The 20,999-nt window shown below is 37.5% G+C and overlaps 1 protein-coding gene across 1 annotated transcript in view; it reads right to left on the bottom strand.

The window, feature by feature from the left end:
* The window catches only part of VAMP7 (vesicle associated membrane protein 7), a 67,461-nt gene that overhangs the window by 30,522 nt on the left and 15,940 nt on the right, over positions 1–20,999 (bottom strand). Inside the window, exons 3-5 of the mRNA XM_004285939.3 lie at positions 16,319–16,376; positions 14,202–14,339; positions 4,594–4,684 (exon numbers count right to left, since the gene is read on the bottom strand). Of these exons, the coding sequence (XP_004285987.1) occupies positions 4,594–4,684; positions 14,202–14,339; positions 16,319–16,376 (287 nt within the window). The remainder of the gene's footprint in view (positions 1–4,593; positions 4,685–14,201; positions 14,340–16,318; positions 16,377–20,999) is intronic.

Here is a 20,999-nt window from a genome sequence, read left to right as displayed (position 1 = left end):
TCATACTCAATGATGAAAGATTGAAAGCTTTTCCTCTAAGATCAGGAACAAGACAAGGGTGCCCACTCTCATCACTATTATTCATAAAATACTAGAAATCCTAGCTAGAGCAATCAGGCAAGACAAAGAAATAAAAGGCATCCAAATTGGAAAGGAAGAAGTAAAATTGCCATTATTTAAGATGATATGATATTATACATAGAAAATCTTAAAAGATTCAACCAAAAAAACTGTTAAACTAATCAATGAATTCAATCAAGTTGCAGGATATAAAATCAACATACAGAAATCAGTTGTTTCTATATAATAACAAAATATCAACAAAAGTAATAAAACTATCCCAGTCAGAATACCATAAAAAATAATAAAATATTTAGGAATAAACTTAACCAAGGAAGTGAAGATCTGTGTGATAAAAGCTACAAGACTTTGATGAAAGAAATTACAAACAAATGGAAATACATCCCATGTTCATGGATCAGAAAAATTAATATTGTTAAAATATTCATAGTACCCAAAGTCATCTACAGATTCAATGCAATCTCTATCAAAATTCCAATGGCATTTTTGACAGAAATAGAAAAACCAATCCTAAAATGTATATGAAACCACAAAAGATCCCAAATAGCCATAGTAATCCTGAGAAAGAAGAACAAGGCCAGAGGCATTACACTTCCTGATTTCAAACTATACTATAAAGCTATAGTAATTAAAACAGTATTGCTGGCAAAAACAGATACATGGACCATTGGAACAAAACAGAGAGACCAGAAATAAACCCCCACATATAGAGTCAACTAAGATTTGACAAGGGAGTCAAGAACACTCAATGGGGAAAGGATGGTCTCTTCAGCAAATGGTGTTGGGAAAACCACATGGATAGCCACATGCAGAAAATTGAAATTGGATCCCTATATACATCACTCAAAAAATTAACTTGAAATGGATTAAAGACTTAAATGTAAGACCTGAAACCAATAGAACACCTAGAAGAAAATATAGGGAAGAAAGTTCTTGACATTGGTCTTTGCAATGATATTTAGCATACCAAAAGCACAAGCAATAAAAGCAAAATCAACAAGTTGGACTACATCAAACTACAGAGATTCTGGACATGAAAAGAAACAATCAACAAAATGAAAAGGCAACTTATAGAAAGGGAGAAAATATTCACCATATATTGGATAAGGGGTTATCATCCAAAATATATAAAGAATTAATACAACTCAGTAACAAAAAAACAAACAATTGGATTAAAAAATGGGCAGAGGAACTGAATAGAATTTTTCCAAAGAAGATATACAAATGGCCAACAGGTACATTAAAAGATGCTCAACATCGCAAGTCATCAGGAACATGCAAATAAAAACCACAATGAAATATCAACCTCATACCAGTTAGAATGGCTATCATCAAGAAGAAAGAGATAAGTGTTGGTGAGCATATGGAGAAAAGGGAACCCTTATGCACTGCTGGTGGGAATGTAAATTGGTTCAATCACTATGAAAAACAGTATGGAGTCTCCTTAAAAAAATTAAAAATACAACTACCATATATATCTAGCAATTCCATTTCTGAGTTTCTATCTGAAGGAAATGAAAGCAGGATATTGAAAGGATATCTGTACTCCCATGTTTATTGCAGCATTATTTCACAACAGCCAAGATATGGAAACAAGCTAAGTGTCTATCAATGGATGCATGGATAAAGAAGATGTAGTGTACATATATAATGGAATATTATTGAGCCATGAGAAAAATGAAAATCCTGCCATTTGAAACAACAGGGATGGATCTTGAGGGCACCATGCTTAGTGAGATAAGCTAGTCAAAGAAAGACAAATATTGTATGATATTACTCATATGTGGAATCTAAAAATGTGAACCTTATAGAACCAGAGTAGAATGGTGGTTACCAGGGGCTGGGGGGTACAGGAATTGGGGAGATGTTGTAAAAGGGTACAGACTTGCAACTAGAAGATTAGTAAGTTCTGAACATCTAGTGTACAGCACACTAATTGTAGTCAACAATACTGTATTATATACTTCAAAATTGCTAAGGCCACATTTTATATAACTCCATTTATATGAAATGTCCAGAACAAGCAAATCTATACAGACAGAAAGGAGATTAATTGTTGCTTAGGTCTGCAGGTTGAGGGGAAAAGAGGAATGACTGTAAATGGGTAAAGAATTTCTTTGGGGGGTAATGAAAATATTCTAAAATTGATTGTGGTGATAGTCACACAACTCTGTGGACATAGTAAAAACCATTGGATTGTATACTTTAAATGGGTAAATTGTATGGTATGTGAATTATATGTCAATAAAGCTGTTAAAAAATCAAAGGGAGATGATTAGAAAGGTTTTTGCTACATTTTTAATTTGCTATTTCTGTAATTCTAAACATAAATGTCATTTAAGAGGAGTTGATTAAAAAGGTTCATTTTCTGGAAACATTATGCATCTGCAATAAATACTATTGTAGCAGTTGGCTGCTTCCACTTTTAGGCCAAATAAATATATTTGGTGACCAAAAAAAGAGAAAAATATTAGTAGTTTTTCAATAGGTATATTGAAAGATATATTTAAAAGTTCTCTAGTCTGCATCTAGACCTATATTTAAAACTAAAATCAATGAAAGGAAATCACTTCAAATAACCCAGAGACATACATATTAAGAAATATAGGGCTTCCCTGGTGGTGCAGTGCTTGAGAGTCCACCTGCCGATGCAGGGGACATGGGTTCGTGCCCCGGTCCGGGATGATCCCACATGCCACGGAGCAGCTAGGCCCGTGAGCCATGGCCACTGAGCCTGCGCATCCAGAGCCTGTGCTCCACAACGGGAGAGGCCACAACAGTGAGAGGCCCGCGTACCACCAAAAAAAAAGAAAAGAAAAGAAAAAAAAGAAATATAAAAATGTTTCTGCCTTTTGATTATTAATCCCATTCCTGGGAACTAATCTCAACAAAATAAGAATATAATAGGCACAGAAACATTTATAACAGTACTGTTACTATAACACAAACTCTAAATCAGTGCTACCTAAGAGTGTTTGCTACTGCTCAACTAAGTTTCCAAGTATAGTGTTCAGTCAAATTGACATTTTCATAGCAAGATGTTCTCAATGAAGGAAGCACAGCATTGACTTCTATTCTGGAGCAAGCTCCTTGCTGGTTGTAAAACAGCACTCTGAGTAATAATGCTCTAAAGACCCAAAGTGTCCAACATAAGGACATAATTGGTAACCTGTGATATAACTCAAAGAAATACTGCATGAGCATAAAGTAGACTAACAGCTAACAATCATTCAGCTCTTACTATGTGCCAGGGACTGTACACAGTGTTTTACATACATTACCTCTTTTATCCTGGTAATCTCAGGTTCTATTACCTCCTTTTTGCAGGTTAAGGAGTAAAGGTCAGAGAGGTTAGAGGACTGATCAAGGTTTAACAGCAGGTAGGAAGTGAAATCAGGACTCAAACTCAGGCATGTATGACTCCAAATCTTGATTACTCTATTATACTGCCTCCACAAAACTGAATATAAACTATGATTAACTATGTATACATGTAAATAAAAATTTAAAGGAAAGAAAATGTAAATAAAACTTTAGGATGGTGAGACAAAGTAAATTTTTTAAAATGTCTTTTCATAACTTTTAAGAGTTCTAATAATAAATGTAAAATTCAAATAGTAAATTCAAAATTATAACTAAATGGACATTTATGAAATGACATCTCAGTTAAATATCTTGTAAAGCATTTATATACTAATTTTTGTTCAATTTTATATTAAGAATTTATTCTCTGCAAGACATTCCTCTTAGAAGATATATTTAAGAGTGGTTCTATAACTTGAGTGTGCACTGGAATCCTCTGGAGGGCTTGTGAAAACACAGATTTCCCACTCCAAGAGTTTCTGATTCAGTAGGCTTGGGGTGGGGCCTGAAAATTTGCATTTGTAACAGGTTCCCAGGGGATGCTGATGCTGCTGGCCCAGGGACTATATTGTGAGAACTGGTGCTATTAAAAAATTAACATCATCCTAAATCTAAATACCACTGTTATAATCAATTAAAAAATAAACAGTGCATTTCTCTGGATTACTTTAATGTGGTAAATAGGTTCTTGACAAAACACAGGCCAATGGAATTCATGCCATAGTTCATTCTCTTGAAGAATACAACAGTTTTTTGGTCCAATTCTTTCTCAGTCAAGAGCTACAAACTTTCTAAGGAGGGCAAATAGTTATACTTTAAGTGTCTATACTGATGATATCAACTATCTGGGTATTTCCAGCCAAAACTGAGTAAATTATTCTAAGTTGCTGAACTGTTTAAGGGTCTTGGAAATTAGTCTTGCTAAGCAAGCTAGCAAATTTAGAATGAATAGTCATAAGTGCTAAAAAGAAACCATCATACAGCAGGCAGTATCATAGGTAAGTAATATCCATATCTCAGCTGACAATTAGCTTCCAATATTAAGAATAAGGAAGTGCTATTTCCGCCTCTCTAGAATGATTTGACCCCAATCAAGTAATCTATTATCATTTTTGCCCTCATGCATGCGGAGTATGCCATGAAACATACCTATGTTTCTGACCATGATTCCTTTAAGTTCATCCACTTGGGCTTGAGTCTCCATCACTTTATCTAGGCCCTTATTCTCGGAGTGATGCTTCTATAAAAGAATATGATTTAACTCATGATACCCAGACATTATTTACAATACAAAAACAAAAAGAAGAGGAATGACATTGAAGAATGCTATAAAACTGTCTTTATCTTTGGCACAAAAGATAGATGTCACTTCATTCAAAAATTGTTACCAAAAATATAGGCAAGCATAAAACTTGCTACCATATGAAATATAATTGTTATAGTATAAAAAGATCACCTTATTTTAAATGAAATAAAGCTAAACGTGTTACATCAAATATACATCTGAGACTCCTGGGGCAGAAGTAGGGTGTTATATAATCTGTGCTCAGACAAGGAAGAAAGGAGAAAAGACTGTAGTGGGGGCAGGGGGAACAGGACAGGGAAAGGGTACTCTAAATTTTCCCCCATTTCTTGGGTATGATGAGGTAGGGACTGGCCCAGCTTCTGAGCATCTGTTCTTGTTATCTGTTGGGATCAGAGTATGCATCCTATTTTCATTGGCTTCTTATAGGATCTAGAAATGTAAGACACTGAAGATAGTATATATATTTTGAAATTATTATCTATAGCAAACAATTGTGGACTGCTTAATACACAATATGCCAGTCACTTCACTGTGCTAAGTGCTTCAAATAAGGGATATTATTTAATCCATGCAAAAACTCTATGACGAAGATGCCATTTTTATTATCTCCATTTATAGTCAAGGATCCTGGCACAGATTTGTTTAGAGGTTCACACACACATCTGGAGCTAAAGACAAACCAGCTAAATTGAAAGTTTTGCTGCCAGCTAACCCTATTTACCTTTTTCCCCCCTTGTGATGAGAACTCTTAGGATTTACTCTCTTAACAATTTTCATACATAACATAAAGCATTATTAATTATATTTATCATGTTGTCCACTATATCCCCAGTATTTATCTATCTTATAACTGGAAGTTTGTACTTTTTGACTGCCTTCATCCAATTCCCCTCCTCACAACTCTGCTTCTCTGATCTATCTTTCTATGAGTTTGTTTTTAAAGTATGATTGACCTATAACACTATGTTATTTCCTGTTACACAACATAGTGATTTGATATTTCTACACATTTCAAAATGATCACAACAATAAGTTTAGCTATGATATGTCAAAATTCAAAGATATTACATAGTTATGACTATATTCCCAACACAGCACATTTCATACCTGTGACTCATTTATACTGCAACTGGAAGTCTGTAACTCTTAATCTCCTTCACCTATTCTTTCCTACCCCCAACATTCTCCCCTCAGGCAACCTATTTGTTCTCTGTATCTATAACTCTGTTAATGTTTGGTTAAGTTTGTTCATTTGTTTTGTTTTTTTAGATTCCACATATAAGTGAAATCATAGTGTTTGTCTTTCTCTGACTTATTTCACTTAGCATTATAGCCTCTAGATCCATCCATGTTGTTGCAAATGACAAGATTTCATTCTTTTATATGGCTGAGTAATATTCCTGTGTGTGTGTGTCTGTGTGTCTGTGTGTGTGTGTATGCCACATCTTCTTTATCCATTTATCTCTTGATGGGCATTTAGGTTGCTTCTATATCTTGGCTGTTGTAAATAATGCTGCGATGAACATAGGGGTGTATGTACCTTTTCTAATTACTGTTTTTGTTTTCTTTGGATAAATACCCAGGAGTGGAACTGCTGGATAATACAATAGTTCTATTTTTAACTTTTGGAGTAATCTCCATATTGTTTTCCATAGTGGCTGCACCAATTTACAATCCCATCAACAGTGCAGGAGGGTTCCCTTTTCTCCACATCCTCACCAACACTTGTTATTTGTTGCCTTTTTTGAAAATAGCCATTCTGACACGTGTGAGGTAATATCTCATTGTGGTTTTGATTTGCATTTCCCTGACAATTAGTGATGTTGAGCATCTTTTCATGTTGGCCATGAAAAGATGTTGGCCATCTGTATGTCTTCTTTGGAAAGACAGCTATCCAGCTCCTCTGCCCACTTTATAGTTGGTTTGTTTTTTATATGTTGAAGTTCTATCAGTTCTTTGCACATTGTAGATATTAAGCCCTTATCGGATATACTGTTTGCAAACATCTTCTCCCATTCGGTAGGCAGCCTTTTCATTTTGTTGGTAGTTTCCTTCACTGTGCAAAAGCTTTTCAATTTGATAAAGTCCCATTTGTTTATTTTTGGTTTTGTTTCCTTTGCCTGAGACATATCCAAAAAAATATTATTAGTACCAATGTCAAAGAGCATACTGCCTATGTTTTCTTCTAGAAGTTTCATGGTTTCAGGTTTTATATTTAAGTCTTTAATCCATTTTGAATTTATTTTTGTGCATGGTGTAAGAAAGTAGTCCAGTTTGATTCTTTTGCTGTAGCTGTCCAGATTTCCCACACCATTTGGTGAAGAGGGAAAAAGACAGCTTTTCCCCCACTATATTCTTACCTCCTTTATCGTAGATTAATTGACCATATAAGCATGGGTTCATTTCTGGTCTCTCTGTTCTGTTCCATGGATCTATGTGTTTTTGTGACTGTACCATGCTGTTTTGACTATTGTAGCTTTGTAGTATAGTTTGAAATCTGGGCGTGTAATACCTCAAGCTTTGTTCTTCTTTCTCAAGATTGTTTTGGCTATTCTGCAACTTTTGCATCACCATACAAACTTTAGAATTATTTGTTATAGTTCTGTAAAAAATGTCATTGGTATTTTGATAGGTATTGCATTGAATCTGTAGATTGCCTTGGGTAGTATGGTCATTTTTAACAATATAAATTCTTCAAATCCATGAGCACAGTATATCTTTTCATCCGTGTCTTCTTCAATATCTTTCATCAGGGTCTTAATAGTTTTCAGAGTACAGGTCTTTTACCTCCCTAGTTAGATGTATTCCTAAGCATTTTATTCTTTTTGATGTGATGGTAAGGGGGATTGTTTTTAAATTTCTCTTTCTGATAGTTTGTTGTTAGTGTATAGAAATGCAACAGATTTCTATATATTAATTTTGTATCCTGCAATTTTACTGAATTTACTATTTCTAACAGTTTTTCTGGCAGTATCTTTAGGATTTGCTATATATAGTATCATATCATCTACAAAGAGTGACAGTTTTACTTTCGAAGTTGGATTCCTTTTCTTTCTTTTTCATGTCTGATTACTGTGGTTAGGACTTCCAATACTATGTTGAATAAAAGTGGCAAGAGTGGGCACCCTTGTCTTGTTGCTGATCTTAGAGGGTTTTAGCTTTTCACCACTGAGTATGATGTTAACTGTGGGCTTGTCATATACAGCCTTTATTATTTGGGGGTATGTTCCCCCTTTGTTCAGAGGTTTTATCATAAATGGATGTTGAATTCTGTCAAGCTTTTTCTGCATCTATTTAGATGATCATATGGTTTTTATTCTTCAATTTGTTACTGTGGTATATCACATTGATTTCCAGATACTGAACCATCCTTGCATCTCTGGAATAAATCCCACCTGATCATGCTGTATGATCCTTTTCATGTATTGTTGAATTCAGTTTGTTAATATTTTGTTGAGGATTTCTGAATCTATGTTCATTAGTGATACTGGCCTGTAATTTTATTTGTGATATCTGTGTCTGGTTTTGGTGTCAGGGTGATGCTGACCTGTAGAATGAGTTTGGAAGTGTTCCTTGCTCTGCAATTTTTTGGAATAGTTTATGAAGGACAGGTGTTAACTCTTCTTTAAATGTTTGGTAGAATTCACCTGTGAAGCCATCTGGTCATAGACTTTTGTTTGTTGGAAGTTTTAAAATTACTGACTCAATTTCATTATTGGTAGTTGTTCTGTTCATGTTTTCTATTTCTTCCTGGTTCAGTCTTGTGAGATTGTACATTTCTAGGAATTTGTCCATTTCTCCTAGTTTGTCCACTTTATTGGCATATAATTGTTCATAGCAGTCTATTATGATCCTTTGTATGTCAGTGGTATCTGTTGTAACTTCTCCTTTTTCATTTCTGATTTTATTGATTTGAGACCTCTCTTTTTTTTCTTGATGAGTCTGGCTAAAGGTTTATCAGTTTTGTTTATCTTATCAAAGAACTAGCTCTTAGTTTCATTGATCCTTTCTATTGTTTTCTTAGTCTCAGTTTCATTTATTTCTGCTCTGATCTTTATGATTTCTTTCCTTCTACTAACTTTGGGTTTTGCTTGTTCTTCTTCTGGCTCCTTTAGGTGTAATGTTAGGTTGAGATTTTTCTTGTTTCCTGAGGTAAGCTTGCATTGCTATAAATGTCCCTCTTAGAACTGCTTTTGCTGGATCCTACAGATATTGAATCATTGTGTTTTCATTTTCATTTGTCTCCAGGTACTTTTTTAATTTCCTCTTTGATTTCTTCAGTGATCCATTGGTTGTTTAGTAGCATACTGTTTAGCCTCCATGTGTTTGTGTCTTTTGCAGTTTTTTTTCTTATAGTTGATTTCTAGCCTCATAGCATTGTGGTCAGAAAAAATGCTTGATATGATTTCAATTTTCTTAAATTTGCTGAGGCTTGTTTTGTGGCCTAGCATGTGATCTATCTTGGAGACTGTGCCATGTGCACTTGAAAAGAATGTGTATTCTGCTGATTTTGGATGGAATGTTGTATATATGTCAATTAAGCCCATTTAGGTCTAATGTGTTGTTTAAGGCCAGTGTTTCCTCATTGATTTTCTATCTGGATGATCTGTCCATTGAGGTAAGTGTGGTGTTAAAGTCTCCTACTGGGCTTCCCAGGTGGCACAGTGGTTAAGAATCCGCCTGCCAATGCAGGGGACATGGGTTCGAGCCCTGGTCCGGGAAGATCCCACATGCTGGGGAGCAATTAAGCCCGTGTGCTACAACTGAGCCTGTGCTCTAGAGCCCGAGAGCCACAACTACTAAAGCCCTCAAGCCTAGAGCCCGTACTCCACAACAAGAGAAGCCACTGCAATGAGAAGCCCGCACAACCCAACGAAGACCCAATGCAGCCAAAAGTAAAAAAATAAATTAACTTTTTTTAAAGTCTCCTACTATTATTGTGTTGCTGTCAATTTCTCACTTTATGTCTATTAATATTTGCTTTGTGTATTTAGGTGCTCCTATGTTGGGTGCATATATATTTACAATTGTTATATCTTCTTGGATTGATTCCTTTATCATTAAGTAGTCCTTCTCTGTCTCTTGTTACAGACTTTGTTTTAAAGTCTATTTTCTCTGATATAAATATTGCTATCCCAGCTTCCCTTTCATTTCCATTTGCATGGTATACCTTTTTTATCCCTTCACTTTCTGTTTTCGTCTTCAGATATGAACTGAGTCTCCTGTAGGCAGTATATATATGGGTCTTGTTTTTGTATCCATTCAGCCACTCTATGTCTTTTGATTGGAGCATTTAATCCATTTACATTTAATTATTGACAGGTATGTACTTATTGTCATTTTGTTAACTGCTTTTCAGTTGTTTTTATACTTCTTTTTTGTTCTTCTTTTGCTCTCTTCCCTTGTGATTTGATGAGTATCTTAGTGTTATGTTCGGATTCCTTTCCCTTTTTTGTGTGTGTATCTAGTATAGATTTTTGGTTTGTGGTTACCATAACGTTTATATGTAGCAATCTATATATACATACGTGATTATTGTAAGTTGCTCATCTCTTAAGTTCAAATGCATTTTAACAACCCTGCATTTTTATGCCCCCTCCCACCACATTGACATATTTTACATCTTTTTTGTTTTGTGTATCCTTTATTGTGGTTATAGGTGATTTTACTCCTTTTTCTTGTAATCTTCCTCCTAGCTTTATATGTGGTTGGTTTACTACCTTTACTGTATATTTGCCTTTACCAATGAGATTTTTCCTTTCATAATTTTCATATTTCTTCTTGTGGCCTTTTCTTTTTTGCTTGGAGAAGCCTCTTTAACATTTCCTGTAAAGCTGGTTTGACGGTGCTGAACTCTTAGCTTTTGCTTTTCTGTAAAACTTTTGATTTCTCCACCAAAACTGAATGAAAGCCTTGCTGAGCATTCTTGGTTGTAGGTTTTTCCCTTTTATCACTTTAAATATATCGTGCCACTTCATTCTGGCCTGCAGGGTTTCTGCAGCAAAGTCAGTTGACAGCCTTATGGGAATTCCCTTGTATGTGACACTTTGCTTTTCCCTAGCTGCTTTTAATATTCTTTCTTTAACTTTTGCCATTTTAATTACAATGTCTTGGTGTGGTCCTCTTTGGATTGATCCTGTTTGGGACTCTCTGTGCTTCCTGGACCTAGATATCTGTTTCTTTCCCCAGGTTAAGGAAGTTTTCAGCTATTATGTTTTCAAATATGTTCTCTGCCCCTTTTTCTCTCTCTTCTCCTTCTGGGACCCCTATTATGCAAATGTTAGTACATTTGATGTTGTTTTAGAGGTTTCTTAAACAGTCCTCATTTCTTTTTATTCTTTTTTCTGTTCCACCTCAGTGATTTCAACTACTCTGTCTTCCTGCTCACTGATCCATTCCTCTGTATCATCTAATCCACTGTTGATTCCTTCTAGTGTATTTACTTCAGTTATTGTATTCATCTTTGTTCGGTCATTGTTTACACTTTCTCTTTGTTAAAAAATTCTAACTTCTCACTCTGTTAATCCAATCATCTCCTGGGTTCTTTGATCATCTTTACAATCACTACCTTGAACTCTTTATTCGGTAGATTGCTTATCTCCACTTCACTTAGCTCTTCTTCTGGGATTTTATCTTGTTTCTTCGTTTGGAACACGTTCCTCTGTGCCTTCATTTTTCCTAATTTCCTTTTTTTATTTCTATGTATTTTGTAAGTTGATTACATTTTCCGACCTTGAAGAAGTTGGCCTTTTCTAGGAGACGTCCTACGAGTCCCAGCAGTGCACTTCCCTCTGGTCACCAGAGCCGTATGCTATAAGGATACCTCCTACATGGGCTGTGTGGGTCCTTCTGTTGTGGCTGGCTGACTACTGTGGATAATCTGGTAGGCATGGCTGGTCCCCAGTCTGGCTGGTTGCCAGATCCTGCCTTGTGTGGAGGCTGCCAGCCGCTGGTGGGCAGGGCCAGGTCACAAGGCAGCTGGCTGTAGAGGTCCAGGGGATCCTGGGGTCTCTGGTTGCAGGGCCCTGGGGATCCCAGAGCTGGTGTTGGCCTGCTGATGGGCAGAGCTAGTTTCTGAGATGGCTGGCTGTGGAGTGTGGGGTGTCCCGAAGTTGGTGTTGGTCTGCTGGTAGGCAGGGCCAGTGCCCAGCGGGTCCTAGGGCTAGTGCAGGCACACTGCTATTCAGGGTCAGGTCCTGGGCCCTTTGTTGGGCAGAGCCAGGTCCTGGAGTAGCTGTAGGCTCAAGGGTTCTTAAGGCAACCAGCCTGCTGGTGGGTGAAGGTGTGTCCCTGCCTGGCTAGTTGCTTGGCTTGAGGTGTCCCAGTACTGATGCAGATAGGCTGATGGGCAGGGCCAGGTCCTGGCATTAATACGCTAGAGGGAAGATTCTAAAATGGTGCTTGCGAGCTCCATTAGTAAAGGATGGTAGAACAAGCTCCCAAAAAAGGCTGCCACCAGTGTCTATGTCCCCAGAGTGAGCTCCAGGTGCCTCCTGCCTCTCCAGGAGACTCTCCAAGATCAGCAGGTGGGTCTGATCCAGGCTCCTTTCAAATTACTGCTTCTGCTCTGGTTTCCAGAGCATGTGAGATTTTATACATGCTCTTTAAGAGTGGAGTCTATTTCCCACAGCCCTCTGGCACTCCTGAAATTAAGTCCCGCTGGCCTTTGAAGCCAAATGTTCTGGGGGCTCATCTTCCCCATGGAGGACCCCAGGGCTGGGGAGCCTCATGTGGGGCTTGGACACCTCGCTCCTTGGGGAGAACCTCTGCAATTGTAATTATCCATTTGTGGGTCACCCACCCAGAGGTATGGATCTTGATTATACTGTGTCTCTGCCCCTCTGTCTTACTGTGGTTCCTTCTTTATATCTTCAGTTGTATAAGATCTTTTCTACTAGTCTTCTGTTCTTTCTCATCAATAGTTGCTCTGTAAATAGTTGTAATAGTTGTAATTTTGGAGTGCCCATGGAAGGAGGTGAGCTCAGGGTCTTCCTATTCCACCATCTTGGCCACCAACCTGACCCTATTTACCTTCAAATGGGCACTGGTATATATTTTGCTGGTGATGTTTTACATAGCTTCACATATATGAATGTTTCCTAGTGGAAGTATGAAACAAACCAACTGATTGAATAATAAAGATTTATAACTATTTAAAGGAACTTCATCCCTACAGGATGCATATTTAGAAGTGTAATCCTCAAAAAGGGTATTAAAAAGGAGAAGTGAAAAGGAACGTATTCAATTACAGTAAGTCTCTTTTTCTCATTCACAACACCATCACAGATAAAACTTATGTCTTTGCACTCAAATAGTTTCATGGATAAAAGGTAACTAAGCATTTTTTTAAGGTCTCCACATCCTTAGTCATCAGGGAAATGCAAATTAAGACCACAATGAGATATCATTACACACCCACAAGGACGAATTACATTAAAAAGACAGACCATAACAAGTGTTGGCAAGTATGCAGAAACACTGCAAGTGCTAGTGGGAATATAAATGGTACAACCACTTTGGAAAAACGTTTGACAATTCATTATAAAATTAAACATCATTCACCATATGACCCAGCAATTCCATTCCTAGGTATTTACCAAGGAGAAATAAAAACACGTCTGCACAAAGATTTGTACATGGATGTTCATAACAGCTTTGTTTGTGATAGCTGAAAACTGGAAGTAACTCAAATATCCAGCAACAGGTGAATGGAGAAACAAATTGTGGTGTATGCATACAATACTACTCAGCAAAAAAGGAAACTACTGATTTATACAACATGGATGAATATCAAAAAGCTTACACTGACAAAACAAGGAAGACACAAAAGAGTATATAATGTATGATTCCATTTATAGGAAATTCTAGAAAAGATAAAACTAATTTATGGTGAAAGAAAATAGAGCAGTGGTGGCCTCAGGCAGAGTGATGGGGAGGGAACTGACTGCAAAGGGATATGAGGAATCCTTTAGGGTCATGGAGATGTTTTGTATCTTGAAAAGGGTGGTATTTCACGGGTGTATACATATGTACAACTTTACTGAGCGGATAATTAAGTATTCATACAGATGAACAGACTTTCAAATGACTGAGCTGTTCAAAAATTAAATTTGCCTCGTGGGAGGGTAGAGGTTAATGTATAGGTTAAGAGGCCATTTGGCATGTTGAGTGGATTTACACATTAAATGGGTAGTTGAAGTAGATGATCTTTAATCTCTTTCCCAACCCTGAGATACTCTGAGCACCATTTATAGAGAATATCACCAATTATTCACTTTCCATCCTAAAATGGCCCCTGTATATATTTTTTTAATCAGGGAAGTTTTACTATCTTGGCATATAATAACACAATCAGAAAAATACACTGCAGGTCAGAGTCCCCTATATTCATGGTGCTTTAAGGTAATAAAGAAGATATGAATCAAATACTATATCCTGAGAAAGATCTTACCAGCTGTGCAGCCAAGACACTTGAGAACTCACTATTCATGGCATATGGGAGCGCTGTTTGTGCTCTTGAACCATATGTAGTCTGGAACCTCTTTTTTATCTCATTCAGAAAATTAAAGGCTCTGGAACGCTCAAAATCCTGAAAGGAGATCAACACTGAGTTTACATTACAGTAAACAAAGACGATATGGATGATTAACAACAACCAGAAGAACAGCTAACATTTACTAACAACGATTCTATGAGGAGGAACTGACCTCATTTTACTGATAAAGAAACAAAAGCTCTGAAAAGGTAACTAACTTGCCAAGGGTGAAACAACTAGTAAATGAAAGAGCTGAGAGTCTAATCCAAATATGTTTGATTACTGCCAACTAAGATAACAGTACCTAGGTTAGCTTCTTGAGAGCAGGAATTGGGTTTTACTCCATCTATATCTTTCACAGGATCTATTAGAAAGCCCAGCACAAGAAGATGCTTAAGAAATCCATAATAGTACAGTCTTTCACATACAAAGATAACACTATTGACATAAAGTTTGAATTGATTTTTTTCAATAGTGGTGGTACATTTGAAAAGATCAAGGGATGTACTCTTATCTAGTCCCAGTCAAAATGTGTGTGTGTGTGTGTGTAACATATATACAAAAATATAATTATAGCTCAAGAAATATAAGACTCAACTCTGAGCATCCCAAATTTAGTGATACTTCTCACCTACTCCAAGCACTTTCACATCAGTCATTTCAGATATAGCTGTATTTTTAAAATAATTTTAGAAAATACTGTGAAATCAGGGAATATAAATCATTGTGATGATCACTGTGGTTGACACTCATCTCCATTTCACCTAAGATGATTAGTCTAAGCCAAGAGTTCTTAAAGTGGGGTCAATGGTCCAAATTCAAGGAGCTGATGTACTTGGATAGAAAAAAAAATCTCATCATTATTTTCACCAATCTTTAACTCAAATTTCAATTGTGAATGTGGTAACAAACCGGAGAAGTATTTAACAGTACCTGTGACTTTGTCACCAAGAGAAGTCTTTTTTTCATATACCATCAGTTATAAACATCTCTCAAAATATTATTTATACTCATCACCACATCAAAATAATTTTTATTTATTAGACCCATGAGTAGAACTTGTTATTTAATGAATTCATAAAGAAGCATATACATTACTATATCAATATTTAACATATTTTGAATACTGTATTTCAATATAATTGGTTTTGTTTATAATCACACATTTAAAAAAATTCTGGGAGGGGCCCATGAGTGCCAAAGGGGTCTGTGACACAATAAACGTAAGAACCCTGACCTATGGCAATCATGCCAATTCCATGCCTCTTGTCAGTGATCAATTTAGAAATAAATACTTAACCTAGTCCTAGCCAATAAGTCATGAAAAGAAGTCTACTTTGAAAGCGCGGGGAGGGGAGGGTGTGCATCTGGGAAGTTTCCTCATTCATACAGTAAGAGACTTGAGAAGACATAGTCCGTCTTTTTTGGACACAAATAAATAAGCATGTGGCTCCATGCAACCATAAGGGGAATGTGTCCAGGAAGAAGCTAACACTAGGATTGCAGAGAGGAGAAAGGACCTTGATGACCACCATTAAGTTATTGAGCATTTTCCATCTAGAAGCTACAAATACTCAAAAACAACCTACCAATGTGAACTACAGGTTTACAAAGCTGATCATAATGTATTGTGATTTTGTTTTCCCAAAGTCCACATACATTAAAAGAAATTCACTATTGATTGGAGGAGTGAAATAATCTATTTACTATTTCAGATAAATAAATTTTGAGGGGGTCTGATACCAAAGAATCATAATTATGAACACCAATTCTCACTACACAATAAAATAAATGTAGAAATTACAAGAGGTTAAGCTAAAACTCTACAAAACCAAGCTGATTTGCATATACCCAGATATCAACTTTTATTTTGTTTTGCTGCTCTATATGATAAATACAAAGTATAGAAAAAAATTTCCAGCTACAGACATTATATTCACATCACCTTTACCCACCACAGATACAGATAATTAAGAACCAGCTCTATTAACATTACACATACTTAAATAGCAACATGTCTTCAAGTTACTTACATCATCAGTGATACAAAGATATACAATCCTGTCTTGGCAGATGTAATGAAACAAATAACTGTAGAATAAAAGATATAAAACTTACTGTGGTTATGAGTAATATCTCTTTCACTTCTATCTATGTATAAGAAATTTTAGTACTGCCAACGTGACCATATTATTTATAGATACTGTCTATTCTCCCTCTCCCCTATATACATGTTCCTCTGAAGTCAAACTGATAGAAATAAATAAGAAATTAAAACAAGCTACATAGTGCAATGTTATGCACATTACCCATTAAAATAATAACTGCAAAAGCATAATTGGACTTTTTTTTTTTTGGCTGTGCCACGTGCCTTGCAGGATCTTAGTTCCCCAACCAGGGATTGAAACTGGGCCCTGGCAGTGAAAGCGCCAAGTGCTAACCACTGGACCGCCAGGGAATTCCCAGATACTTAAGGTTTGAACAAGAGATGACATCTGAGGGACACGTAATTAAGAATAACCCCCAAATGGGCCATACAGTCTTCTTTGACTTCTCCTAAGATTTCATAGCAAACACTTTTTCTACTGAATACTCAACAGTAACATTTATTTGTCATCTACTTTGAACTAGTCACTGGGCTAGGTGCTGAGGATACAAATAAGCAAAACCATCAGTCCCTGCCTTTACAGAGATGAAAGTGCAGGCAATTGTGGAACAAACATAGTAAGCAGGATGATAAGGAGTTAAGGGTAGTACATGGTGCTGTGAGGACATAGAGGTGACACCTAACAGAGTTTGTCAAAGGGTAACAGGAAAACATCCTGGAGCAAGTGATGTTTGAGCTGAGACCTGAAGACTAAGTAAGAGACGGCAAAAAGAACAAGCAAGAGTGTTCCAGAGTGAGAGAACAACAAGCTTAAGGGCTTTGAGATAAAAGAGCAAATACTGGGTTTAAAAGTAAAATTAGTTAATATGACTAGAGCAGTTGTCCCCAACCTTTTCGGCACCAGGGACCAGTTTCGTGGAAGACAATTTTTCCACAGGCGGGGAAGGGGTGATGGTTCAGGCGGTCATGCGAGCGACTGGGAGGATGGTTCAGGTGGTAATGAATGTGAGCGAGCAATAGTTCAAGCAGTAATGCGAGTGATGGGAGTGATGGGGAGCAACAGATGATGTTTTGCTTGGTCACACGCCACTCACCTCCTGCTGTGTGGCCCGGTTCCTAACAGGCCTTGGACCACCACCGGTCCGCAGCCTGGGGCTTGAGGACCCCTGGACTAGAGTACAGAATGTAAGGAAAAAATAAACTGCTTGCACAAATGAGGTTGTAAGTAAGCAAATACCATGCTGTATAAGACTTTCAAACCTCACTATGCATTATCCTAAGAACAATGAACAAGCATGAAAGGGCTTTAGCCTGGGAGTGTGATCAGATTTGCCATATAAAAGGATGCTTAGGCTAAAGTGTGGAGAACTGACCGAAAGGAGGACCAGACAGAAGACTATTGAAGTAGAACAGTGAGAGAAACAAACTAAAGTACTATGGGCAGTGAAGAAGGGACTGAGAAGAAATAATAGAACTTGATGACTGGCTACTGGGGGTGAGGCAGAGGGATAAGTCTATTTTGCTTCCCAGATTTCTACCCTGGGCAAGTAGATAGACAAGAATACTTGTTGAATTGTATTATTAATGTTCACATAGAGGCTTGATATGAATTACAAGGAGGTATGGGAACTCAGGCAAAATGTCTTCCTCCACCACTGAAATTGCTGATATCAACTCCACCAATGATTTCCACACTGCATATTCAGTGGCTCTCTCTGACACATTTGATAGTGCTGATCACTTCCTTCCTCTAGGAAGTGTTTTCTCTCCACTAGATTTCTTAACACCAGGCTTGCCTGGTTTATATGGTAGTCTCTTTCGCTCTCTGTTGATGTCTTGCAGCATCCGGAGCCCCCTGCTTTTCTCACACACATTCCCTGGAGGGTGGCATCCACTCTCTTGTTTTGCTGTCGATATCTGTTTTCAGCTACTACAATAATAATGATTCCCAAATCTAAATCTGACCTATCTCCCGAGCTCCAGGCCTGCATACGCTACTGTCTACTAGACATATCCAACAGGAGTACCATAGACAACTTCAACACTACAGGTGCAAAAATGAAAGTCATCATTTCCCCCACAAAATTTGTTTCTCCTAAACCACACTTGGGAGTATGTTGGTGCAAAGACCACAGAAGGTAATGAGATATGGTCCTTGCCATCAAGGAGCCTATAGTCAGAGGACAGAGACAAAAAATAAAGATAGCAATTATAACACTGCTTCATAAGTGTTACAATATGAATAAACACAGGATGCTATGGAGATACACAAAAAGGGGGCACCTGGCCCAGTCTTGGAATTCGGGGGTTTCCAGAAGAGGAAACGTATAAGCTCAGGAAGACAAACTCAGATTTTTAAAAAGTAATAGCTATTGCAAGGCTAGGAAGAGAGAAAGAACCCAACACTGAAATGCACGTAGCTGAGTATGGCTGGAGAACAAAACTGAGGGCTCAAGTAAAGAGAGATAAGGCCAGAGAAGGGAGCAGGGGCAGATCTTGAAGAATCTTTCAAGTAGTGTTAAGGAACTTTACCCTGAGTACCTGCTGAAGGAAGGGACATGATCAGAACTGCCCTTTAATCAGAAGGATTAAAGTGACAATTAAGAAAGTATTTCATTTGGAACCTGTAAAATGAGCAAAAATTTACCGGGGGCCTAGGAATGGAAGGACATTCCAAGACACAAAATCATGAAAAAAGTATACCAAAGCTTGAAATAACATAGATAGGTCAGGTAATGACAAAGATTTCTATAGAGATAAGGAAAGAAAAGTCAGGAATAGACAAAATTGTGAAGGCTGAGTTTGGGCTTTATTCTAAAAGCAATGGGTTTTAAGCAAGAAAGTATAATCATAGGAAAGTGAAATACAGATTTAAGGAGGGATCAACTAGAAGCAGAAAAACCAGCTAGGAGGAGGTTATTAGAAATGCGAAACAATGAATGCCTGAACAGACGCTATGACAAGTGAGGATAGAGGAGATTGAAATACCTCCTGGAGGAGAATGGCAAGGATTTGGTTAAGGAGTCAAATATGATTCTGAAGTTTTAGGCTTAGCCAACTGAATGACTGGTGATGCTATTAAAGAAAGAAAGAAATAGCAAAAGGAAGGTCAGATTTCAGGGAGAAATGATTTTCATACAGTAAAATGTACTTTTTTCTGTTGGTGTACAGTAATAAAAGATATTTTATTCCCAAACTGATTGGGATGATGGAACATGATTATAGGAAAGAAACTAAGGCAGAGGGTTAAAAAGAAAAGACAACTCAGTGATAGAGACTTACTCCAAAGGATACCGGGTAGGACTGGGTCAGGATGCTGGTGGAAAGACACAGCAGATGGATAACATCACTTTCTTGCACTATAACCACATTTTCATTGGATTACATAGTCTAGCTTCTCTTGTAGCTATAGATATGGCTAGTGACTAAGTTCTGCCTGATAAAATATGAGTGGAAGAAACATGCCCTACTTCCCAGCCTTGCCTCTACAAAGATGACATGTGCTTTCCCTGAGCACTTTCCTGGGAACTGACTAGAAACACGATCGTTGAGCCCAATAAATTTTTGAAGAAACCCTAAAGCCATACTCACAAGAAACTGAGGTCATTTAACCCAGAGGTAACTTCTTAGCCCCTAAACTACACCAGGAAGTGACAGACTACAAAACCTATACAGTTCCCAAAGATGACACATTAACACCCATTCTGGATGTGGCCAGAGAGGATAATGGACCAGGAAGAGCCTCCTGGAGAAGAAACGGAGAAAAGATGAAGAATTTCTTCCAAGAAAGCAGAACCACTAACCACTCCCAGGTCAGAATAAGAGTCTCTGAAATTGCTGTGGAGTAGTTATTTGAATATTGCTAAGAAGCAGTGACATCTATGTGTTTCTTGTTCTTCCCTTTTCTAAATCGAGGTTTACAACTTCCACTTGGTGATGCTGTTCTTATTCCACCAATGTCTATTGGGTTGGTCTGATGAAACAGGGAGATCATATGACTTGTCTTTTAGTTTGTTGTTAATGGGCCACAGGAGCCACTCCTGTGCATGATGGAGAGGACTGCGTATCACTCGGACTGTCTGGACCTGGAGCTGTACACAGCGATCAGATGAGTCTTTGGGGCCACCTCCTGCAGAGAGGAGGTATGCTCCATGTTTGGGAAGAAGAGTACATCCTAATATTTTGGTGGCCCAGAAGAGTAGACTGGAAGATTGCAAGTTGTCTCCTGATGTCCTATAACTTCCTCCAGAGTAACAGAGTTTTAGCTGAGCATATGGCTGCACAGCTAGAGATGACAAATTCTAGTCTCCACTCCAGCTAGGTTAGCTACATAACTATGCAGTCAACAATAAACTGTCAGGCCACTTCTGGGCTTTGCCTTTAAAAATACTGGGCAAGCACAGGGAAGTAACAAGAACAGAAGAAGCTGCCTTGGCCAGAGTTGGAAGGCACTAATTAAAAATGGCAGAGCCACCCCACCAGTCCCGAAGTACTCATCTCTGGGCTATCTCATAAACTAATACTGTATTTTGGGTTCTCTCTCTTACAGCAGCTTAGACTAGATCCTAAATTATACAAGGAGTTGGCCCTGGAAACCAATAAGGACC

The sequence above is a fragment of the Orcinus orca genome, chromosome X, assembly GCF_937001465.1.
Source record: "Orcinus orca chromosome X, mOrcOrc1.1, whole genome shotgun sequence".
Lineage (NCBI taxonomy): Eukaryota > Metazoa > Chordata > Mammalia > Artiodactyla > Delphinidae > Orcinus > Orcinus orca.
Note: the sequence above shows the minus strand (reverse complement) of the source record. Positions and strands in the feature narration are given on the sequence as shown.